Below are 24,615 nucleotides of genomic sequence, written 5' to 3'. Positions count from 1 at the left end.
TTTGGGGATTGGAGCTGCAGAAAGCTCTGGAAAAATGGGAATATTCCAGAATTCCTCCTTTTTCCCTGTCAATTCCTCCTTTTCCTCGTGTTTTCCATGATTTTCCTTGTGTTTTCCTTGTGTTTTCCCTGTTTTTCCCTGTTTTTCCCCATTTTCTGTTCTTTTGTATCCATTAAAAACCACAATGGAAAGGCAAAAATCCCCTTGGTGCAGTGGGAATTGGGGATTGGAGGTGTAGGAAGCCCTGGAAAAATGGGAATATTCCAGAATTCCTCCTTTTTCCCTGTCAATTCCTCCTTTTCCTTGTGTTTTCCATGATTTTTCTGTGTTTTTTCCCTGTTTTTCCCCATTTTCTGTTCCTTTTTTATCCATTAAAAAACACAACAGAAAGGTGAAAATCCCCTTGGTGAAACTCGCTGGGATTTGGGGTTGGAGCTGCAGAAAGCTCTGGAAAAATGGGAATATTCCAGAATTCCTCCTTTTTCCCTGTCAATTCCTCCTTTTCCTGGTGTTTTCCCTGTTTTTTCCCTGTTTTTTCCCATTTTCTGTTCTTTTGTATCCATTAAAAACCACAATGGAAAGGCGAAAATCCCGTTGGTGCAGTGGGAATTGGGATTGGAGGTGTGGGAAGCCCTGGAAAAATGGGAATATTCCAGAATTCCTTCTTTTTCCCTGTCAATTCCTCCTTTTCCTTGTGTTTTCCCTGTTTTTTCCCTGTTTTTCCCATTTTCAGTTCATTTTTTATCCATTAAAAACCACAATGGAAAGGCGAAAATCCCGTTGGTGCAGTGGGAATTGGGGATTGGAGGTGTGGGAAGCCCTGGAAAAATGGGAATATTCCAGAATTCCTCCTTTTTCTCTGTCAATTCCTCCTTTTCCTTGTGTTTTCCCTGTTTTTTCCCTGTTTTTTCCCCATTTTCTGTTCTTTTTTATCCATTAAAAACCACCATGGAAAGGTGAAACTCCCCTTGGTGAAACTCGCTGGGATTTGAGGTTGGAGCTGCAGAAAGCTCTGGAAAAATGGGAATATTCCAGAATTCCTCCTTTTTCCCTGTCAATTCCTCCTTTTCCTTGTGTTTTCCCTGTTTTTTCCCTGTTTTTCCCATTTTCAGTTCATTTTTTATCCATTAAAAACCACCATGGAAAGGCGAAAATCCCCTTGGTGCAGTGGGAATTGGGGATTGGAGGTGTGGGAAGCCCTGGAAAAATGGGAATATTCCAGAATTCCTCCTTTTTCCCTGTCAATTCCTCCTTTTCCATGTTTTTCCCTGTTTTTTCCCTGTTTTTCCCCATTTTCTGTTCATTTTTTATCCATTAAAAACCACCATGGAAAGGTGAAACTCCCCTTGGTGAAACTCGCTGGGATTTGGGGATTCCAGCTGTGGAATATTCCCAAATTCCTCCTTTTCCTGGTGGTTTCACCCCCAAAATTCCCATTTTTCCTCCCCAAAATTTTCCAGTTTTCCCTTCAAAAAATTCCCATTTTCCCCCCCCAAACGCAACAGGGAATTTTTATTTTTTTTTTTTTTCCCATTTTCCTCAGGTTTTCCCCCATTTCCCACCCGGCACTTGAGGGGTTCAGCCCCTTCTCCTCCCCCCCCCCCCCCCCAAATCCATCCCAAAATTCCTCCACGCTTTGGGGTCATTTCCTGGGATTTTTGTATTTTTCAAATTTCAAGAGAAGGAAATTCCTCCCCTCCCCCCCCCCTCAGGATCCCCCCAAAAAAGGGGGAATCACCCCAAAAAAAGGGGGAATCGCCCCAAAAAGGGGCATTTTCAGGAGGAAAGAGCAGATTTGGGGCAGATTTGGGTAAAATCTGGAATTTGGGGTGCCCTAAATGACCTCCAGGAATGGGGGAGACCCCAAAAAATGGGGGGGGAGACCCCAAAAAATGGGGGGGGACCCCAAAAGAGGGGGGGACACGTTGGGCTGGTCCGTTTTGGGGACAAAAGGGCAAATTTGGGGCTGATTTTGGCTGAATTTGGGGCTGAATTGATGCAGATTTGGGGCTGAATTGGGGCAAATTTGGGGCTGAATTTGGGTTGAATTGATGCGGATTTGGGGCTGAATTTGGGCTGAAATTTGGGGCTGAATTGATGCAGATTTGGGGCTGAATTTGGGGCAGATTTGGGGCAGAATTTGGGCAGATTTGGGGCTGATTTGGGGATGAATTTGGGTTGAATTGATGCGGATTTGGGGCTGAATTTGGGGCAAATTTGGGGCGGATTTGATGCAGATTTGGGGCTGATTTGAGGCAAATTTGGGGCTGAATTGGGGCAGATTCGGAGCAGGTTTGGGGCAGATTTAGGCTGAATTTGGATTGAATTGATGCGGATTTGGGGCAAATTTGGGGCTGATTTGAGGCAGATTTGATGCAAATTTGATGCACATTTGGGGCTGATTTGGGGCTGAATTGGGGCAAATTTGGGGCAGATTTAGGCTGAATTTGGGCAGATTTGATGCAGATTTGGGGCTGATTTGGGGCAGATTTGGGGCTGAATTGGGGCAAATTTGGGCTGAATTTGGGCTGAATTGATGTGGATTTGGGCCAGATTTGGGGCTGATTTGAGGTAGATTTGGGGCGGATTTGGGGCTGACTTGATGCAGATTTGGGGCTGAATTGGGGCAGATTTGGGACTGAATTTGGACTGAATTGATGCGGATTTGGGGCTGATTTGGGGCAGATTTGATGCAGATTTGATGCAAATTTGATGCACATTTGGGGCTGATTTGGGGCTGAATTGGGGCAAATTTGGGGCAGATTTAGGCTGAATTTGGGCAGATTTGATGCAGATTTGAAGCAGATTAAATGCAAATTCGGGGCAGATTCAGGACCCCAAAAAGAGAACAGAGGGGAGCACACGCCGTCCCATTTCATTTTAGGGCCAAAAGTGCAAATTGGGTGCAAATTCAGAGCAAATTTGGGGCTGAATTGGGGCTGATTTGATGCAAATTTGGAGCTGAATTGGGGCAAATTTGGGGCAAATTTGGGGCAGATTTAGGCTGAATTTGGGCTGCATTGATGTGGATTTGGGGCAGATTTGGGGCTGATTTGAGGTAGATTTGGGGCTGACTTGATGCAGATTTGGGGTTGATTTGGGGCTGATTTGATGCAAATTTGGGGCGGAATTGGGGCAGATTTAGGCTGAATTTGGGCTGAATTGATGTGGATTTGGGGCTGATTTGATGCAAATTTGGGGCTGAATTGGGGCAAATTTGGGGCTGAATTGGGGCAGATTTAGGCTGAATTTGGGCTGAATTCATGTGGATTTGGGGCAAATTTGGGGCAGATTTGATGCAAATTTGGGGCTGAATTGGGGCAAATTTGGGGCTGATTTGGGGCTGAATTGGGGCAAATTTGGGGCAGATTTAGGCTGAATTTGGGCTGAATTGATGGGGATTTGGGGCAGGTTTGAGGCAGATTTGGGGCAGATTTGATGCAGATTTGGGGCAGATTTGGGGCAGATTTGAGGCAGATTTGAGGCAGATTCAGGACCCCAAAAAGAGAACAGAGGGGAGCACACGCCGTCCCATTTCATTTTAGGGCCAAAAGTGCAAATTGGGTGCAAATTCACAATTTCGAGCGGATTCGGAGCAGATTCGGAGCAGATTCGGCCCGAACTCGGTGCCGGTGCCCCCCCCGGGTGCCCTCACGTTGCCCCCGTGCCCCCCAGGGCCCCGTAGACGTCCCCGCGGCGGTGCCCGTGCACCGGCAGCTCCCTGCGGACCCTCTCCAGGTAGCCCAGGTCGAGCTGGGCCAGGCACAGCCCCGGCCCCTCCTGGCACTGGGCCACCACCGTCCCCCAGGGATCGGCCACCAGCGAGTGCCCGAAGGATGCCCGGCCCGCGTGGTGCCGGCCGGTCTGAGCCGCGGCCACCACGTAGCACTGGCACTCGATGGCACGGGCACGCAGCAGCACCTGCGGGGACAGCGGCGTCCGCCGGGGGATGGCACGGGGGATGGAATGGGGATGGCACGGGGGATGGCACGGGAAATGGGGGATGGAATGGGAGATGGCACAGGGATGGCACGGGGATGGCACGGGGGATGGAATGGGGATGGCACGGGGATGGCACGGGGAATGGGGGATGGAATGGGGATGGCACGGGGATGGCACGGGGAATGGGGGATGGCACGGGGATGGCACGGGGGATGGCATGGGGGATGGAACGGGGGATGGCATGGGGATGGCCCGGGAAATGGGGGATGGCACGGGGATGGCACGGGGGATGGCACAAGGATGGCACGGGGGATGGCACAGGGATGGAACGGGGGATGGAATGGGGATGGAATGGGGATGGCACGGGGATGGCCCGGGAAATGGGGGATGGCATGGGGATGGAACGGGAAATGGGGGATGGCACAGGAGATGGCACAGGGATGGCACAGGGATGGCACGGGAAATGGGGGATGGAACGGGGGATGGCACAGGGATGGCATGGGGGATGGGGGATGGCATGGGGATGGCACGGGGATGGCACGGGGATGGAATGGGAAATGGGGGATGGCACAGGAGATGGCACGGGGATGGCATGGGGATGGCACGGGGATGGAACGGGGAATGGGGGATGGCACGGGAGATGGCACGGGAGATGGCACAGGGATGGCACGGGGATGGCACGGGGATGGAATGGGAAATGGGGGATGGCATGGGAGATGGCACGGGGATGGCATGGGGATGGCACGGGGATGGAACGGGGAATGGGGGATGGCACGGGAGATGGCACGGGGATGGCATGGGGATGGCACGGGGATGGAACGGGGAATGGGGGATGGCACGGGAGATGGCACGGGAAATGGGGGATGGCACAGGAGATGGCACAGGGATGGCACGGGGATGGAACGGGAAATGGGGGATGGCACGGGGATGGAACGCGATGGCACGGGAAATGGGGGATGGCACGGGAGATGGCACGGGAGATGGCACGGGGATGGCACGGGGATGGCACGGGGATGGAATGGGAAATGGGGGATGGCATGGGAGATGGCACGGGGATGGCACAAGGATGGAACGGGGGATGGCACTCGTGTGAGGGAACAGGGGAGATGGCACAGGACATGGCACGGGACATGGCACTTGTGTCAGGAGACACGGGCACAGGAGACGGCACGGGGGATGGCACTTGTGCCAGGGGACACGGGGGGCACTCGAGGGCCTGGGCATGGATGGACGAGCAGCTGGGGGGACACTGGGGGCACCTGGGATGTCCCCAACCCCCCATGGGTGTCCCCAACCCCCCATGGGTGTCCCCAGCCCCCCTGGGTGTCCCCAGCCCCCTCCCAGGGTGTCCCCAGCCCCCCATGGGTGTCCCCAGCCCCCCTGGGTGTCCCCAGCCCCCTCCCAGGCTGTCCCCAGCTCCCCCAGGCTGTCCCCAGCCCCCCCAGGCTGTCCCCAACCCCCTCCCAGGGTGTCCCCAGCCCCCCATGGGTGTCCCCAACCCCCCTGGGTGTCCCCAGCCCCCCTGGGTGTCCCCAACCCCCTCCCAGGGTGTCCCCAACCCCCCATGGGTGTCCCCAACCCCCCCTGGGTGTCCCCAACCCCCTCCCAGGCTGTCCCCAGCCCCCCATGGGTGTCCCCAACCCCCCCTGGGTGTCCCCAGCCCCCCCTGGGTGTCCCCAGCCCCCCTGGGTGTCCCCAACCCCCTCCCAGGGTGTCCCCAGCCCCCCATGGGTGTCCCCAGCCCCCCTGGGTGTCCCCAACCCCCTCCCAGGGTGTCCCCAGCCCCCCTGGGTGTCCCCAACCCCCTCCCAGGCTGTCCCCAACCCCCCTGGGTGTCCCCAGCCCCCCTGGGTGTCCCCAACCCCCTCCCAGGGTGTCCCCAGCCCCCCAAAGGTGTCCCCAACCCCCTCCCAGGGTGTCCCCAGCCCCCCATGGCTGTCCCCAACCCCCTCCCAGGGTGTCCCCAGCCCCCCATGGCTGTCCCCAACCCCCCTGGGTGTCCCCAGCCCCCCTGGGTGTCCCCAACCCCCTCCCAGGGTGTCCCCAACCCCCCATGGCTGTCCCCAACCCCCCATGGGTGTCCCCAACCCCCTCCCAGGGTGTCCGCAGCCCCCCCTGGGTGTCCCCAACCCCCTCCCAGGGTGTCCCCAGCCCCCCCTGGGTGTCCCCAGCCCCCTCCCAGGCTGTCCCCAGCCCCCCCAGGCTGTCCCCAACCCCCCCATGGGTGTCCCCAGCCCCCTCCCAGGGTGTCCCCAACCCCCCATGGGTGTCCCCAGCCCCCCATGGGTGTCCCCAGCCCCCTCCCAGGCTGTCCCCAGCCCCCTGTGGGTGTCCCCAGCCCCCTCCCAGGGTGTCCCCAGCCCCCCTGGGTGTCCCCAGCCCCCTCCCAGGCTGTCCCCAGCTCCCCCAGGGTGTCCCCAGCCCCCCCTGGGTGTCCCCAACCCCCTCCCAGGGTGTTCCCAGCCCCCCTGGGTGTCCCCAACCCCCTCCCAGGGTGTCCCCAGCCCCCCATGGGTGTCCCCACCCCCCTCCCAGGGTGTCCCCTCACCTCCCAGTGCGCGGCTCCGGTGGGGACGGTGAAGGCCGAGGGGAAGGTCAGGATTTGGGCCCCGGCCCCGCGCAGGGCCTGGGCCAGCTCCGGGAAGCGCAGGTCATAGCACACGGCCAGGCCCAGCTGGGGGGGACACGGGGCTCAGAGAGGGCAGGGGACACCCGGGGACAGCCTGGGGACAGCCTGGGGATACCCGGGGACAGTCCTGGGACAGCCCAGGGACACCTGGGGATACCCGGGGACAGTCCTGGGACAGCCCTGGGACACCTGGGGACACCTGGGGACACCCGGGGACAGCCTGGGGACAGCCTGGGGATACCCGGGGATAGTCCTGGGACACCTGGGGACAGCTGGGGACACCTGGGGATACCCGGGAATAGTCCTGGGACAGCCCAGGGACACCTGGGGACACTTGGGGACAGCCTGGGGACACCTGGGGATACCCGGGGATAGTCCTGGGACAGCCTAGGGACAGCCCTGGGACAGCTGAGGACAGCCTGGGGACACCTGGGGACAGCCAGGGACAGTCCTGGGACAGCCTGGGGACACCTGGGGATACCCGGGGACAGTCCTGGGACAGCCCAGGGACACCTGGGGACACTTGGGGACAAACCTGGGGACACCTGGGGATACCCGGGGATAGTCCTGGGACACCTGGGACAGCCCTGGGACAGCTGGGGACACCTGGGGATACCCGGGGACAGTCCTGGGACAGCCCAGGGACACCTGGGGACACTTGGGGACAAACCTGGGGACACCTGGGGATACCTGGGAATAGTCCTGGGACAGCCCTGGGACACCTGGGGACAGCTGGGGATACCCAGGAATAGTCCTGGGACAGCCCTGGGACACCTGGGGACACTTGGGGACAGCCTGGGGACACCTGGGGATACCCAGGAATAGTCCTGGGACAGCCTGGGGACATCTGGGGACAGCCTGGGGACAGCGGGGGACAGTCCTGGGACAGCCCAGGGACACCTGGGGACACTTGGGGACAAACCTGGGGACACCTGGGGATACCCGGGGATAGTCCTGGGACAGCCCTGGGACACCTGGGGACACTTGGGGACAGCCTGGGGACAGCTGGGGGTACCCGGGGATAGTCCTGGGACAGCCTGGGGACATCTGGGGACAGCTGGGGACAGTCCTGGGACACCTAGGGACACCTGGGGACACTTGGGGACAAACCTGGAGACAGCCCAGGGACAGCCCTGGGAGAGCTGGGAACACACGGGGACACCTGGGGACACTCAGGGACACCCGGGGCCGGGGCCAGGGCCAGGGCTGTACCTTGCCCACAGGGGTGTCCAGGGGGTTGGTGAAGGAGCTCTCTCACAGGGACACCCCGGGGGACACCCAGGGACACCCAGGGAGCCCTGGGGACACTCGGGGACACTCAGGGACACCCAGGGAGCCCTGGGGACGCTCGGGGACACTCGGGGACCCCTGGGGACACTCAGGGACACGTGGCAGGGCCGTACCTTGCCCAGGGGGTGTCAAGGGGCAGCAGCAGCTCCCGGCTGGGGTTGGTGAAGGAGCTCTCCCGCAGGGACACCCCAGGGGACACTCGGGGACACCCAGGGACCCCTGGGGACACTTGGGGACACCCAGGGACACTTGGGGTCACTCGGGGACACCCAGGGACACTTGGGGACACTCAGGGACCCCTGGGGACCCCTGGGGACACTCAGGGACACGTGGCAGGGCTGTACCTTGCCCAGGGGGTGTCGATGGACGGCAGCAGCTCCCGGCCGGGGTTGGTGAAGGAGCTCTCCCGCAGGGACACCCCGGGGGACACTCAGGGACCCCAGAGACACTCGGGGGACCCCTGGGGACATTCGGGGACCCCTGGGGACACGTGGCAGGGCCGTACCTTGCCCACGGGGGTGTCGACGGGCGGCAGCAGCTCCCGGCCGGGGTTGGTGAAGGAGCTCTCCCGCAGGGCCGGGCCCCCCGGCACCTCTGCGTCAAACAGGTGCAGCTTGCGGTAGGCGGCCACCAGCCGGCCTGGGGACAGCGAGAGGGGACATGGAGGGGACAGCCCGGGGGGGTGGGAGTGCTGGGGACATCCAGGAGGGGACATGGAGGGGACAGCCCGGGGGGGTGGGAGTGCTGGGGACATCCAGGAGGGGACACAGGGACAGCCCAGGGGGGGTGGGAGTGCTGGGGACATCCAGGAGGGGACACAGGGACAGCCCAGGGGGGTGGGAGTGCTGGGGACATGGAGGGGGGACACAGGGACAGCCCAGGGGGGGTGGGAGTGCTGGGGACATGGAGGGGACATGGAGGGGACATGGAGGGGACAACCCGGGGGGTGGGAGTGCTGGGGACATGGAGGGGACATGGAGGGGACATGGAGGGGACATGGAGGGGACAACCCGGGGGGTGGGAGTGCTGGGGACATGGAGGGGACATGGAGGGGACAACCCGGGGGGGTGGGAGTGCTGGGGACATGGAGGGGACACGGGGACAGCCCAGGGGGGTGGGAGTGCTGGGGACATCCAGGGGGGACACAGGGACAGCCCAGGGGGGTGGGAGTGCTGGGGACATGGAGGGGACATGGAGGGGACATGGAGGGGACAACCCGGGGGGTGGGAGTGTTGGGGACATGGAGGGGACATGGAGGGGACAGCCCAGGGGGGGTGGGAGTGCTGGGGACATGGAGGGGACATGGAGGGGACAGCCCGGGGGGGGTGGGAGTGCTGGGGACATGGAGGGGACACAGGGACAGCCCAGGGGGGACATGGGGACAGCCCGGGGGGGTGGGAGTGCTGGGGACATCTAGGGGGGACACGGGGACATCAGGAGAGTCAGGAATGTTGGGGACACGGGGCTGACACAGGGGTGACAGGGGGGTGACACAGGGACATCAGGAGGGTCAGGAATGTTGGGGACACAGGGACTGGGGACACGGGGGTGACACGGGGTGACACAGGGACATGCAGGGGTCAGGAATGCTGGGGACACAGGAATTGGGGATATGGGGGTGACACAGACATTAGGAGGGTCAGGAATGCTGGGGACATGGGGACTGGGGACATGGGGGTGACACAGAGACATCAGGAGGGTCAGGAATGCTGGGGACATGGGGACTGGGGACATGGGGGTGACACAGACATTAGGAGGGTCAGGAATGCTGGGGACATGGGGACTGGGGACATGGGGGTGACACAGAGACATCAGGAAGGTCAGGAATGCTGGGGACATGGGGACTGGGGACATGGGGGTGACACAGACATTAGGAGGGTCAGGAATGCTGGGGACACGGGGATTGGGGACATGGGGACATCAGGAGGGTCAGGAATGTTGGGGACACAGGGACTGGGGACACGGGGGTGACACGGGGCTGACATGGGGCTGACATGGGGGTGAGATGGCGGTGACAGGGTGACACGGGGGTGACACGGGGGTGACACGGGGGCCGGCAGCGCCGTGTCCCACCGGAGCTGTCCAGCAGGAGGTGACAGTTGTAGATGCGGCCGGTGCTGTCCCAGTCGTGGCCGCGCTCGTGGAAGCCCCCGAGGGAGAGCCACACGTCGCATTCCCTGGGGACACACGCACCTGGCACGTCCGGCCCTGGCCCCATCCCTGTCCCTACATCCCATCCCTGTCCTGATACCCCATCCCTGTCCTCATCCCTGTCCCCATACCCCATCCCTGTCCCTATATCCCATCCCTGTCCTTGTCCCCATCCCTGCTCCCCATCCTCATCCATCCCCATCCCTGTTTTTGTCCCCATCCCTGTCCCTGTCCCCATATCCCATTCCCGTCCTCGTCCCCATCTCTTCGCTGTCCCCATTCCCCTCCCAGGGTGTCCCCAACCCCCCAAGGGTGTCTCCAGCCCCATATCCCTTGTCCCTGTCCTTGTCCCCATATCTCATCCCAGCTCCTTGTCCCCATATCCCATCCCTGTCCTTGTCCCCATCTCTTCCCTGTCCCCATCCCTGTCCTTGTCCCCATATCCCATCCCTGTCCCCATCCCCATCCCTGTCCCTATCCCTGCTCCCTGTACCCACCTCTGCTCCCTGTTCCACCCCTGTCCCCATCCCCGTCCCCACCCCTGTCCCTTGTCCCCATATCCCATCTCTGTCCCCTATCCCCATTCCTGTCCTTGTCCCCATACCCCATCCCTGCTCTCCATCCCCATCCCTGTCTCACCCGTCCCCATCCCTGTCCCCACCCCCGTCCTTGTCCCCATATCCCCATCCCTGTCCCCATCCCTGTCCTTGTCCCCATATCCCATCCCTGTCCCATGTCCCCATCCCTGTCCTTGTCCCCATATCCCATCCCTGTCCCCTGTCCCCGTCCCTGTCCTTGTCCCCATATCCCATCCCTGTCCCCACCCCTGCTCCCTATCCCCATATTCCATCCCTGTCCCCATCCCTGTCCTTGTCCCCATATCCCATCCCTGTCCCGTCCCCGTCCCTGTCCTTGTCCCCATATCCCATCCCTGTCCCCACCCGTCCTTGTCCCCATATCCCATCCCTGTCCCCATCCCCGTCCCCACCCCTGTCCCTTGTCCCCATATCCCATCCCTGTCCCCATCCCTGTCCCCGTCCCTGTCCTTGTCCCCATATCCCATCCCTGCTCCCCGTCCCCATCCCTGTCCTTGTCCCCATATCCCATCCCTGTCCCCTGTCCCCATCCCTGTCCCTGTCCCCATATCCCATCCCTGTCCCCTGTCCCCATCCCTGTCCTTGTCCCCATATCCCATCCCTGTCCCCGTCCCTGTCCTTGTCCCCATATCCCATCCCTGTCCCCACCCCAGTCCAAGGGATGGAGCTGAGCACAAGGACAGGGACAGGAATTGGGGGGGCAGGGATGGAAACAGGCACGGGGACAAGGATGGGCACAAGGACGGGCACAGGGACAGGGGTGGCATCAGGGACAGAGGCAGCTGGGAACAGGAGATGGGTCAGGAACGGGGACAGCAGGGACACAGCTGGACAACGAGGACACGGCTGGGGACAAGGACGCGGCTCTGAACAGGTCTGGGTGTCCCCAGGTGTCCCCTGGCACCCCCAGCATCCCCAGGTGTCCCCAAGTCCCCTCTGGTGTCCCCAGGTGTCCCCTGGCACTGCCAGCACCCCAAGTGTCCCCTGGTGTCCCCAGGTGTCCCCTGGCACTGCCAGCACCCCAAGTGTCCCCTGGTGTCCCCAGGTGTCCCCTGGCACTGCCAGCACCCCAAGTGTCCCCAGGTGTCCCTTGGCGCCCCCAGCATCCCCAAGTGTCCCCAGGTCCCCTCTGGTGCCCCCAGGTGTCCCCTGGCACCGCCAGCACCCCCAAGTGTCCCCTGGTGTCCCCAGGTGTCCCCTGGCACCCCCAGCATCCCCAAGTGTCCCCAGGTGTCCCTTGGCACCCCCAGCATCCCCAAGTGTCCCCAGGTGTCCCCTGGCACCGCCAGCACCCCAAGTGTCCCCAGGTGTCCCCTGGCACCGCCAGCACCCCCAAGTGTCCCCAGGTGTCCCTTGGCACCCCCAACATCCCCAAGTGTCCCCAGGTGTCCCCTGGCACCGCCAGCACCCCCAAGTGTCCCCAGGTGTCCCTTGGCACCCCCAACATCCCCAAGTGTCCCCAGGTGTCCCTTGGCACCCCCAACATCCCCAAGTGTCCCCAGGTGTCCCCTGGCACCCCCAGCATCCCCAAGTGTCCCCTGGTGTCCCCAGGTGTCCCCTGGCACCGCCAGCACCCCAAGTGTCCCCTGGTGTCCCTTGGTGCCCCCAGCATCCCCAAGTGTCCCCAGGTGTCCCCTGGCACCCCCAGCATCCCCAAGTGTCCCCTGGTGTCCCCAGGTGTCCCCTGGCACCGCCAGCACCCCAAGTGTCCCCTGGTGTCCCTTGGCGCCCCCAGCATCCCCAAGTGTCCCCAGGTCCCCTCTGGTGCCCCCAGGTGTCCCCTGGCACCCCCAGCATCCCCAAGTGTCCCCTGGTGTCCCCAGGTGTCCCTTGGTGCCCCCAGCATCCCCAAGTGTCCCCAGGTCCCCTCTGGTGCCCCCAGGTGTCCCCTGGCACCGCCAGCACCCCCAAGTGTCCCCTGGTGTCCCCAGGTGTCCCCTGGCACCCCCAGCATCCCCAAGTGTCCCCAGGTGTCCCTTGGCACCCCCAACATCCCCAAGTGTCCCCAGGTGTCCCCTGGCACCCCCAGCATCCCCAAGTGTCCCCAGGTGTCCCTTGGCACCCCCAGCATCCCCAAGTGTCCCCTGGTGTCCCCAGGTGTCCCCTGGCACCGCCAGCACCCCAAGTGTCCCCTGGTGTCCCTTGGTGCCCCCAGCATCCCCAAGTGTCCCCAGGTCCCCTCTGGTGTCCCCAGGTGTCCCTTGGCACCCCCAGCACCCCTCTGGTGTCCCCTGGCACCCCCAGCACCCCCAAGTGTCCCCTGGTGTCCCCTGGCACCCCCAGCACCCCCAAGTGTCCCCTGGTGTCCCTTGGCACCCCCAGCATCCCCAAGTGTCCCCAGGTGTCCCTTGGCACCCCCAACATCCCCAAGTGTCCCCAGGTGTCCCCTGGCACCCACAACATCCCCAAGTGTCCCCAGGTGTCCCTTGGCACCCCCAGCATCCCCAAGTGTCCCCTGGTGTCCCCAGGTGTCCCCTGGCACCGCCAGCACCCCAAGTGTCCCCTGGTGTCCCTTGGTGCCCCCAGCATCCCCAAGTGTCCCCAGGTCCCCTCTGGTGTCCCCAGGTGTCCCTTGGCACCCCCAGCACCCCTCTGGTGTCCCTTGGCACCCCCAGCACCCCCAAGTGTCCCCTGGTGTCCCCTGGCACCCCCAGCATCCCCAGGTGTCCCCTGGCACCCACAACATCCCCAGGTGTCCCTTGGCATCCCCAGCTGTCCCCGGGTGTCCCCTGGCATCCCCTGGTGTCCCTTGGCACCCGCAATGTCTCCAGCTGTCCCTTGGCACCCCCAGTGTCCCCAGGTGTCCCTTGGCATGTCCAGCATTCCCAGGTGTCCCTTGGCACCCCCAATGTGCCCAGGTGTCCCCAGGTGTCCCCTGGAACCCCCAGCATCCCCTGGTGTCCTCGGGCACCCCCAGCTGTCCCCGCGTGTCCCCAAGTCCCCTCTGGTGTCCCCAGCTGTCCCCTGGCATCCTCTGGTGTCCCTTGGCACCCCCAACGTCCCCAGGTGTCCCCTGGCACCCCCAATGTCTCCAGCTGTCCCCTGGCACCCCCAGCCATCCCCAGCTGTCCCCTGGCACCCCCAACGTCCCCAGGTGTCCCCTGGCACTCCCAGCCATCCCCAGGTGTCCCTTGGCACTCCCAGGTGTCCCCTGGCACCCCCAGCCATCCCCAGGTGTCCCTTGGCACCCCCAGGTGTCCCCTGGCACCCCCAGCCATCCCCGGGTGTCCCCAGGTGCCCCCGGTGTCCCCTGGCACCCCCAACGTCCCCAGGTGTCCCCTGGCACCCCCAGGTGTCCCCTGGCACCCCCAGCACCCCCAACGTCCCCAGCTGTCCCCCAGCATCCCCAGGTGTCCCCCGGCACCCCCAGGTGTCCCCTGGCACCCCCAGCCGTCTCCTGGCACCCCCAGCCGTCCCCAGGTGTCCCCAGGTGCCCCCGGTGTCCCCTGGCACCCCCAACATCCCCAGGTGTTCCCTGGCACCCCCAATGTCCCCAGGTGTCCCCTGGCACCCCCAGCACCCCCAGCACCCCCAACGTCCCCAGCTGTCCCCCAGCATCCCCAGGTGTCCCCCGGCACCCCCAGCCGTCCCCTGGCACCCCCAGCCGTCCCCGGGTGTCCCCAGGTGCCCCCGGTGTCCCCGTACCTGGCCAGCTGCCGGTAGCGCCCCACGATGTCCCCGTCGAGGGGCTCTGCCAGCGCCAGGCTCTGCTGGGGACTGTCCCCGATGAAGTCGAAGCCCTCGGGCAGGAACACGGCCCGTGCCCCCCGCGCCGCCGCCTGCCGCACCAGCGCCGCGCACTGCTGCCAGTTGTGCTCCTTGTCCGCCGTCGATGTCACCTGCGCCACCGCCACCACCCCCCCTGGGCACGGCGCCGGGCACGGGGACGCCGCCATGGCACTGCGGGGAGGGGACACCGTGGGGGACCTAAGGGGGACGGGGGGCACTGTGGGGAGGGGACATTGGGGGGCACCTCAGAGGGACTGGGGGCACTGTGGGGAGGGGACATTGGGGGGCACCTCAGAGGGACTGGGGGCACTGCGGGGAGGGGACATTGGGGGGGACCTCAGAGGGACTGGGGGCACTGTGGGGAGGGGACATTGGGGGGGACCTCAGAGGGACTGGGGGCACTGTGGGGAGGGGACATTGGGGGGCACCTCAGAGGGACTGGGGGCACTGTGGGGAGGGGACATTGGGGGGGACCTCAAAGGGACTGGGGACACTGTGGGGCACCTCAGAGGGACTGGGGGCACTGCCAGCCCTGGGGACACCGTGGGGCACCTCAGAGGGACTGGGGGCACTGCCAGCCCTGGGGACACCGTGGGGCACCTCAGAGGGACTGGGGGCACTGTGGGGAGGGGACATTGGGGGGGACCTCAGAGGGACTGGGGGCACTGCCAGCCCTGGGGACACCATAAGGGACCTCAGAGGGCCTGGGGGCCATCGCCCAGGGACTGGGACATGTGACACCCATGGGGTCACCTCAAAGGGACTGAGGTCGCTCCTGGGGGGGGGGTCACTTCACAGGGACTGGGGGTCACCCCATGGGGTCTGGGGACAGCCAAAGGGGCACTTCAGTGGGATCAGGGTCACCCCATGGGGTCTGGGGTCACCCCACAGCAACACTTCAGTGGGACCAGGGTCACCCCATGGGGTCTGGGGTCACCCTGGGGTCACCCCACAGAGACTGTGACACCCACGGGGTCACCCCAAAGGGACTGGGGTCACCCCACAGGGACTGTGACACCCACGGGGCCACCCCAGGGTCACCTCACAGGGACTGTGACACCCATGGGGTCACCCCAAAGGGACTGGGGTCACCCCACGGGGACTGTGACACCCATGGGGTCACCCCACAGGGACTGTGACACCCACGGGGTCCTCCCAGGGTCACCCCACGGGGACTGTGACACCCACAGGGTCACCCCAAAGGACCAGGGTCACCCCACAGGGACTGTGACACCCATGGGGCCACCCCAAAGGGACTGTGACACCCACGGGGTCACCCCACAGGGACTGTGACACCCATGGGGTCACCCCAAAGGCACCAGGGTCACCCCACAGGGACGGTGACACCCACGGGGTCACCCCAGGGTCACTTCACAGGGACTGTGACACCCATGGGGTCACCCCAAAGGGACGGTGACACCCACGGGGTCACTCCAGGGTCACCCCACAAGGACTGTGACACCCATGGGGTCCTCCCAGGGTCACCCCACGGGGACTGTGACACCCATGGGGTCACCCCAGGGACACCCCACAGGGAGTGTGACACCCACAGGGACACCCCAAAGGACCAGGGTCGCCCCACAGGGACTGTGACACCCACGGGGTCACCCCAAAGGGACTGTGACACCCATGGGGTCACCCCAAAGGCACCAGGGTCACCCCACAGGGACTGTGACACCCACGGGGTCACCCCAGGGTCACCCCACGGGGACTGTGACACCCACAGGGACATCCCAGGGTCACCCCATGGGGACTGTGACACCCACAGGGACACCCCAAAGGACCAGGGTCGCCCCACAGGGACTGTGACACCCACGGGGTCACCCCACAGGGACTGTGACACCCATGGGGTCACCCCAAAGGCACCAGGGTCACCCCACAGGGACTGTGACACCCACAGGGTCGCCCCAGGGTCACCCCACAGGGACTGTGACACCCACAGGGTCACCCCAAAGGACCAGGGTCGCCCCACAGGGACTGTGACACCCACAGGGTCACCCCAAAGGACCAGGGTCACCCCACAGGGACTGTGACACCCATGGGGTCACCCCAAAGGCACTGGGGTCACCCCACAGGGACTGTGACACCCACGGGGTCACCCCAGGGTCACTTCACAGGGACTGTGACACCCATGGGGTCACCCCAAAGGGACAGTGACACCCATGGGGTCACTCCAGGGTCACCCCACAAGGACTGTGACACCCATGGGGTCCTCCCAGGGTCACCCCACAGGGACTGGGACACCCATGGGGTCACCCCAAAGGACCAGGGTCGCCCCACAGGGACCGTGACACCCACAGGGTCACCCCAAAGGCACCAGGGTCACCCCACAGGGACCGTGACACCCACAGGGTCACCCCAAAGGGACAGAGATCGCCCCACAGGGACTGTGACACCCACAGGGTCGCCCCAGGGTCACCCCACAGGGACTGTGACCCCCATGGGGTCACCCCAAAGGGACGGTGACACCCATGGGGTCACTCCAGGGTCACCCCACGGGGACTGTGACACCCACACGGTCACCCCAAAGGACCAGGGTCGCCCCACAGGGACTATGACGCCCATGGGGTCACCCCAAGGACACCCCACAGGGAGTGTGACACCCACAGGGACACCCCAAAGGGACTGTGACACCCATGGGGTCCTCCCAGGGTCACCCCACGGGGACTGTGACACCCATGGGGTCACCCCAAAGGCACCGGGGTCACCCCACAGGGACTGTGACACCCACGGGGTCACCCCTGGGAACAGGAGCACCCCCGTGTCACCCCCTGGGTCCCCCCCCGGGGTATTTAGGGTCTCCCCCCGGGTGTTTTTGGGGTCCCCCGGTACCTGCCCGCGGCGCTGGAGCTCTGGGGGGCTCTGGGGGCTCTCGGGGGGCAGCGCAGCAGGGCCCGGGGGGTCACCCTCAGCCTGGGGGCAGGGGGGACACCCCAAATTGGGGAGGGCTCACACAGACCCCCCCACCCTCCCCAAGCTGCCCCAAAAACCCCCAAAACTGCCCCAAATTTGACTCCAAAATACCCCGGCCCCCCAAAATTGCCCTCAACCCCCCCTTCCCCCCCCGAAGTGGTCCCAGACCCCCCCCAAGCTGCCCCAAACACCCCAAAAACTGCCCCAATTTGGATCCCAAAGCACCTCAAATACCCCCAAAACTGCCCCAAATACCCCCAAAACTGCCCCAATTTGGATCCCAAAGTACCCCAAACACCCCTAAAAGTGCCCCAATTTGGATCCTAAAGCACTCCAAATACCCCAAAGCTGCCCCAAATACCCCCAAAATTGCCCCAAACACCCCCAAACTGCCCCAAATACCCCCAAAACTGCCCCAAATACCCCAAACTGCCCCAATTTGGATCCCAAAGTACCCCAAATACCCCCAAACTGCCCCAAATACCCCCAAAACTGCCCCAAACACCCCCAAAACTGCCCCAATTTGGATGCCAAAGTACCCCAGGCATCCCCAAACTGCCCCAAATACCCCCAAAACTACCCCAAACACCCCCCAAACTGCCCCAAACACCCCCCAAACTGCCCCAATTTGGATCCCAAAGTACCCCAAACACCCCTAAAAGTGCCCCAATTTGGATCCTAAAGCACTCCAAATACCCCAAAGCTGCCCCAAATACCCCCAAAATTGCCCCAAACACCCTCAAACTGCCCCAAATACCCCCAAAACTGCCCCAAATACCCCAAACTGCCCCAATTTGGATCCCAAAGTACCCCAAATACCCCCAAACTGCCCCAAATACCCCCAAAACTGCCCCAAACACCCCCCAGACTGCCCCAAATACCCCCAAAACTGCCCCAATTTGGATCCCAAAGTACCCCAAACACCCCCCAAACTGCCCCAATTACCCCAAACTGCCCCAATTTGGATCCCAAAGCACCCCAAATACCCCCAAACCTGCCCCAAATACCCCCAAACCTGCCCCAAATACCCCCAAAACTGCCCCAATTTGGATCCCAAAGTACCCCAAACACCCCTAAAAGTGCCCCAATTTGGATCCTAAAGCACTCCAAATACCCCAAAGCTGCCCCAAATACCCCCAAAATTGCCCCAAACACCCCCAAACTGCCCCAAATACCCCCAAAACTGCCCCAAATACCCCAAACTGCCCCAATTTGGATCCCAAAGTACCCCAAATACCCCCAAACTGCCCCAAATACCCCCGAAACTACCCCAAACACCCCAAAGCTGCCCCAATTTGGATGCCAAAGTACCCCAGGCATCCCCAAACACCCCAAACTGCCCCGAATACCCCCAAAACTACCCCAAATACCCCCCAAACTGCCCCAAACACCCCCCAAACTGCCCCAATTTGGATCCCAAAGTACCCCAGGCATCCCCAAACTGCCCCAAACACCCCCCAAACTGCCCCAATTTGGATCCCAAACCACCCCAAGCACCCGCAACCCCCCTCAAACCACCCCCAGCCCCCCCCAAAACTCCCCCAACCCCCTCAAAAACGACCCCCAGCCCCCTCCCCCAAACCACCCCCCCCCCCCCAATCACCCCCCCACGGGCCTCCAACCCCCAAACCCCCCCGCCAGCCCCAAAACCCCTCCTCCCCCTGCACTTTTTTCCCCGTTTTCCCCGTTTTTAGCCCCATTCCCTCACATTCCCCGCCGGAGGCAGCGCGGGCAAAGTTCCACCCCCCCCCCCCCACCCCGCCCCGTCGCCCTCACCCAAAATGGCGCCGGCTCCGCCTCACCCGAGTCCAAGATGGCGGCCGGAAGTGGCGGCTCCATTTCCGGTGCGGGAGCGGAAAAGGCGGGACGGGGCGGGAAAAGATGGCGGAGCCGGGGAAGGGGCGAGGGGCGGCCCCGGCGGGGAAAGGGCTGAGCGCCGAGCAGGTCAGGGGGAAAAGGGAGTTGGGGAAGGGGTTTGGAATTGGGGAGGGGTCCCCGGGAGGTGCTGGGGGGGTTGGGGTTGTGGGGGGAATCGGAGTGGGGGGGGGGGGGGTCTGGGCGTGAGGGGAAGGTGGGGGGGAGGCTGTGGGGCCGGGAAGGGGCTGTGGGGTCGGGAAAGGTTTGTGGGGTGGGGAAGGGTCTGTGGGGCAGGGAAGGGGTCTGTGATAATGGGGAGGGGTCTGTGGGGCAGGGAAGGGTCTGTGGGGCCGGGAAGGGGCTGTGGGGTCGGGAAAGGTTTGTGGGGCTGGGAAGGGTCTGTGGGGCTGGGAAGGGGTCTGTGATAATGGGGAGGGGTCTGTGATAATGGGGAGGGGTCTGTGATAATGGGGAGGGGTCTGTGGGGCGGGGAAGTGTCTGTGGGGCTGGGAAGGGGTCTGTGGGGCCGGGAAAGGTTTGTGGGGCTGGGAAGGGGTCTGTGATAATGGGGACGGGTCTGTGGGGCCGGGGAAGGGTCTGTGGGGCCAGGAAGGGTCTGTGGGGCCGGGAAGGGGTCTGTGGGGCAGGGAAGGGGTCTGTGGGGCCGGGGAGGGGTCTGTGGGGCCGGGGAAGGGTCTGTGGGGTCGGGAAGGGTCTGTGATAATGGGGAGGGGTCTGTGGGGCTGGGAAGGGTCTGTGGGCCGGGGAGGGGTCTGTGGGGTCGGGAAGGGTCTGTGGGGCCGGGGAAGGGTCTGTGGGGCCGGGAAGGGTCTGTGATAATGGGGAGGGGTCTGTGGGGCTGGGAAGGGTCTGTGGGCCGGGGAAGGGTCTGTGGGGTGGGGAAGGGTCTGTGGGGCCGGGGAAGGGTCTGTGGGGCGGGGAGGGGTCTGTGGGGTGGGGAAGGGTCTGTGGGGCCGGGGAAGGGTCTGTGGGGCCGGGAAGGGTCTGTGGGGCCGGGAGGGGTCTGTGGGGCAGGGAAGGGTCTGTGGGGCCGGGGAAGGGTCTGTGGGGCCGGGGAAGGGTCTGTGGGGCGGGGAAGGGTCTGTGGGGCCGGGGAGGGGTCTGTGGGGCGGGGGAGGGGTCTGTGGGGTGGGGAAGGGTCTGTGGGGCGGGGAAGGGTCTGTGGGGCCGGGAAAGGTTTGTGGGGCCGGGAAGGGTCTGTGGGGCCGGGAAGGGTCTGTGGGGCGGGGAAGGGTCTGTGGGGCGGGGAGGGGTCTGTGGGGCCGGGGAGGGGTCTGTGGGGCGGGGAAGGGTCTGTGGGGCAGGGAGGGGTCTGTGGGGCGGGGAAGGGTCTGTGGGGCCGGGAAGGGTCTGTGGGGCGGGGAAGGGTCTGTGGGGCGGGGAAGGGTCTGTGGGGCCGGGGAAGGGTCTGTGGGGCGGGGAGGGGTGGCAGCCCCATCCCGGCTCTGGTAGCCCATCCCTGAGTTTCCCAGCCCCATCCTGGCTCTGGTAGCCCAATGCCAGCTCCGGTAGCCCAATCCCTTTTCTGGTAGCCCAATCCGTTCTCCGGTAGCCCAATCCCTTCTCCAGTAGCCCAATCCCTTCTCCAGTAGCCCAATGCCAGCTCCGGTAGCCCAATCCCTTCTCCAGTAGCCCAATTCCTTCTCCGGTAGCCCAATCCCTTCTCCAGTAGCCCAATTCCTTCTCCGGTAGCCCAATTCCTTCTCCAGTAGCCCAATGCCGGCTCTGGTAGCCCAGTCCCTTCTCCGGTAGCCCAGTCCCTTCTCTGGTAGCCCAGTCCCTTCTCCAGTAGCCCAATTCCTTCTCCGGTAGCCCAATGCCAGCTCCGGTAGCCCAATCCCTTCTCCAGTAGCCCAGTCCCTTCTCCGGTAGCCCAATCCCTTCTCCAGTAGCCCAATTCCTTTTCCGGTAGCCCAATCCCTTCTCCAGTAGCCCAATGCCGGCTCTGGTAGCCCAATGCCAGCTCCAGTAGCCCAGTCCCTTCTCCAGTAGCCCAATTCCTTCTCCGGTAGCCCAATCCCTTCTCCGGTAGCCCAATGCCAGCTCTGGTAGCCCAGTCCCTTCTCCGGTAGCCCAGTGCCTTCTCTGGTAGCCCAATCCCTTCTCCAGTAGCCCAATCCCTTCTCCAGTAGCCCAATGCCAGCTCCGGTAGCCCAATCCCTTCTCCAGTAGCCCAATCCCTTCTCCAGTAGCCCAGTCCCTTCTCCGGTAGCCCAGTCCCTTCTCCAGTAGCCCAGTCCCTTCTCCGGTAGCCCAATGCTGGCTCTGGTAGCCCAATCCCTTCTCCAGTAGCCCAATGCCAGCTCTGGTAGCCCAATCCCTTCTCCAGTAGCCCAATCCCTTCTCCGGTAGCCCAATCCCTTCTCCGGTAGCCCAATTCCTTCTCCAGTAGCCCAATGCCGGCTCCGGTAGCCCAGTCCCTTCTCCGGTAGCCCAGTCCCTTCTCCGGTAGCCCAATCCCTTCTCCAGTAGCCCAATTCCTTCTCCGGTAGCCCAATCCCTTCTCCAGTAGCCCAATGCTGGCTCTGGTAGCCCAATGCCAGCTCCAGTAGCCCAATCCCTTCTCCAGTAGCCCAATGCCAGCTCCAGTAGCCCAATCCCTTCTCCAGTAGCCCAATGCCAGCTCCGGTAGCCCAATCCCTTCTCCAGTAGCCCAATGCCAGCTCTGGTAGCCCAATCCCTTCTCCAGTAGCCCAATTCCTTCTCCGGTAGCCCAATGCCAGCTCCGGTAGCCCAATCCCTTCTCCAGTAGCCCAATGCCAGCTCCGGTAGCCCAATCCCTTCTCCAGTAGCCCAATTCCTTTTCTGGTAGCCCAGTCCCTTCTCCAGTAGCCCAGTCCCTTCTCCGGTAGCCCAATCCCTTCTCCAGTAGCCCAATTCCTTCTCCGGTAGCCCAATGCCAGCTCCGGTAGCCCAATCCCTTCTCCAGTAGCCCAGTCCCTTCTCCGGTAGCCCAATTCCTTTTCCGGTAGCCCAATTCCTTTTCCGGTAGCCCAATCCCTTCTCCAGTAGCCCAGTGCCAGCTCTGGTAGCCCAATCCCTTCTCCAGTAGCCCAGTCCCTTTTCCGGTAGCCCAGTCCCTTCTCCAGTAGCCCAGTCCCTTCTCTGGTAGCCCAATCCCTTCTCCAGTAGCCCAATGCCAGCTCTGGTAGCCCAATGCCGGCTCTGGTAGCCCAATGCCGGCTCTGGTAGCCCAATGCCAGCTCCAGTAGCCCAGTCCCTTCTCCAGTAGCCCAATCCCTTCTCCGGTAGCCCAATCCCTTCTCCGGTAGCCCAATTCCTTCTCCGGTAGCCCAATGCCAGCTCCGGTAGCCCAGTCCCTTCTCCGGTAGCCCAATCCCTTCTCCAGTAGCCCACGGCGCTCCCGCAGGTTGTGTCCCGCTTCAATCGGCTCCGGCAGGACCAGCGCGGTTTGGCCTCCAAAGCGGCCGAGCTGGAGCTGGAGCTCAACGAGCACAGGTGGGATTGGGGGGATTTGGGGGGCGTTTGGGGGGATTTGGGGGGTTTAGGGTGGGTTTGGGGTGGGTTTGGGGGATTTGGGGTGGATTTCAGGGGATTTGGGAGGGGTTTGAGGTGGGTTTTGGGTAGATTTGGGGGGATTTGGGGGTGATTTGGGGTGGATTTGGGGGGTTTGGGGTGGATTTTAGGGGGATTTGGGGGATTTGGGATGGATTTGAGGTTGGTTTGGGGGGATTTGGGGGATTTTGGGTGGGTTTGGGGTGGATTTGAGGGCATTTGGGGAGGGTTTGGGGGATTTGGGGAGGATTTGTGGATTTGGGGAGAGTTTGGGGGGGATTTGGGGTGGGTTTGGGGGGATTTGGGGGGGATTTGAGGTGGATTTGGGGGGGATTTGGGGTGGATTTGGGGTGGGTTTGGGGGGATTTGGGGGATTTAGGGTGGGTTTGGGGTGGATTTGAGGGCATTTGGGGAGGGTTTGGGGGGATTTGGGGTGGATTTGGGGAGGATTTGTGGATTTGGGGAGAGTTTGGGGGGGATTTGGGGTGGGTTTGGGGAGGATTTGTGGTGGATTTGGGGAGAGTTTGGGGAGGATTTGGGGTGGGTTGGGGGGGATTTGAGGTGGATTTGGGGTGGATTTGAGGTGGATTTGGGGTGGGTTTGGGAGGGTTTGGGGGGGTTTGGGGTGGATTTAGGATGGGTTTTGGGTGGGGTTTGGGGTGGATTTGGGGGCGATTTGGGGTGAGTTTGGGGTAGATTTGGGGTGGGTTTGGGGGTGGGTTTAGGGGAGGATTTGGGGTGGATTTGGGTGGGTTTAGGGGAGGATTTGGGGGTGATTTGGTGTGGATTTGGGGTGATTTGGGTGGGTTTAGAGGAGGATTTGGGGCGGATTTAGGGTGGATTTGGTAGTGATTTGGGGTGGGTTTGGGGTGGATTTGGGTGGGTTTAGGGGAGGATTTGGGGGGATTCGGGGTGGATTTGGGTGGATTTGGGGTGGGTTTGGGGAGGACTTGGGAATGATTTGGGTGGGTTTTGGGGGGGATTTGGGGGATTTGGGGTGGATTTGAGGTGGATTTGGGCTGGGTTTGGGGGATTTGGGGAGGATTTGGGGTGGACTTGGGTGACTTCGGGCATTTGGGGGGGTTTGGGGTGGATTTGGGGTGGGTTTAGGGTGGATTTGGGGTGGATTTAGGGGTGATTTAGGGTGGGTTTAGGGGAGGATTTGGGGAGTTTGGGGTGGATTTGGGGATTTAGGGTGGGTTTGGGGAGGATTTGGGGGATTTCGGGGGATTTGGGGAGGGTTTGGTGGGTTTGGGGTGGATTTTGGGGATTTAGGATGGGTTCGGGGGGATTTGGGGTGGATTCGGGGGGATTTGGGGAGGGTTTGGGGGTGATTTGGGGTGGGTTTAGGGGAGGATTTGGGGGGATTTGGGGAGGATTTTCGGGGATTTGGGGTGGGTTTGGGAGGATTTGGGGTGGGTTTGGGGTGGGTTTAGGGTAAGATTTGGGGGTGATTTGGGGTGGGTTTAGGGGAGGATTTGGGGTGGATTTGGGGAGGATTTGGGGTGGGTTTGGGGAGGATTTTGGGGTGGGTTTGGGGTGGGTTTAGGGGAGGATTTGGGGAGGATTTGGGGTGGATTTGGGTGGGTTTAGGGGAGGATTTGGGGGATTTAGGGTGGGTTTTGGAGGGTTTGGGGATGATTTGGGGAGGATTTGGGGGTGATTTGGGGTGGATTTGGGGGCGATTTGGGGATGATTTGGGGTGGATTTGGCGGTGATTTGGGGTGGATTTGGGGGTGGGTTTAGGGAAGGATTTGGGGTGGATTTGGGGGTGATTTGGGGAGGATTTGGGGATGATTTGGGGATGATTTGGGGAGGATTTGGGGTGGATTTGGGGTGGGTTTAGGGAAGGATTTGGGGTGGATTTGGCGGTGATTTGGGGTGGATTTGGGGGGTGATTTGGGGTGGATTTGGGGGTGGGTTTAGGGGAGGATTTGGGGTGGATTTGGGGGTGGGTTTAGGGGAGGATTT

At 62.5% G+C, this 24,615-nt stretch overlaps 1 protein-coding gene across 1 annotated transcript; it reads right to left on the bottom strand.

Annotated features, from left to right (window-relative positions):
• Positions 1-1,641: 1,641 nt before the first annotated feature.
• On the bottom strand, positions 1,642-18,992 carry LOC138101543 (deaminated glutathione amidase-like). Its single transcript, XM_068999319.1, has 7 exons — positions 18,959-18,992; positions 17,170-17,250; positions 14,254-14,508; positions 9,935-10,038; positions 8,367-8,500; positions 6,491-6,616; positions 1,642-3,921 (listed from the first exon to the last, which is right to left on the bottom strand). Coding segments are annotated over exons 1-7 (972 nt in total). The 5' UTR covers positions 18,961-18,992; the 3' UTR covers positions 1,642-3,651.
• Positions 18,993-24,615: the final 5,623 nt, after the last annotated feature.

Source organism: Aphelocoma coerulescens, unplaced genomic scaffold (genome assembly GCF_041296385.1).
Source record: "Aphelocoma coerulescens isolate FSJ_1873_10779 unplaced genomic scaffold, UR_Acoe_1.0 HiC_scaffold_332, whole genome shotgun sequence".
Lineage (NCBI taxonomy): Eukaryota > Metazoa > Chordata > Aves > Passeriformes > Corvidae > Aphelocoma > Aphelocoma coerulescens.
Note: the sequence above shows the minus strand (reverse complement) of the source record. Positions and strands in the feature narration are given on the sequence as shown.

Excerpts from the sequence above, each read along its gene's own strand:
- LOC138101543 (XM_068999319.1), bottom strand. Across the intron at positions 8,501-9,934 it reads CCTCCTGCTGGACAGCTCCG|GCCGGCTGGTGGCCGCCTAC; the intron begins GTGGGACACGGC and ends CGCTGTCCCCAG. Across the intron at positions 3,922-6,490 it reads CCGGAGCCGCGCACTGGGAG|GTGCTGCTGCGTGCCCGTGC; the intron begins GTGAGGGGACAC and ends CTGTCCCCGCAG.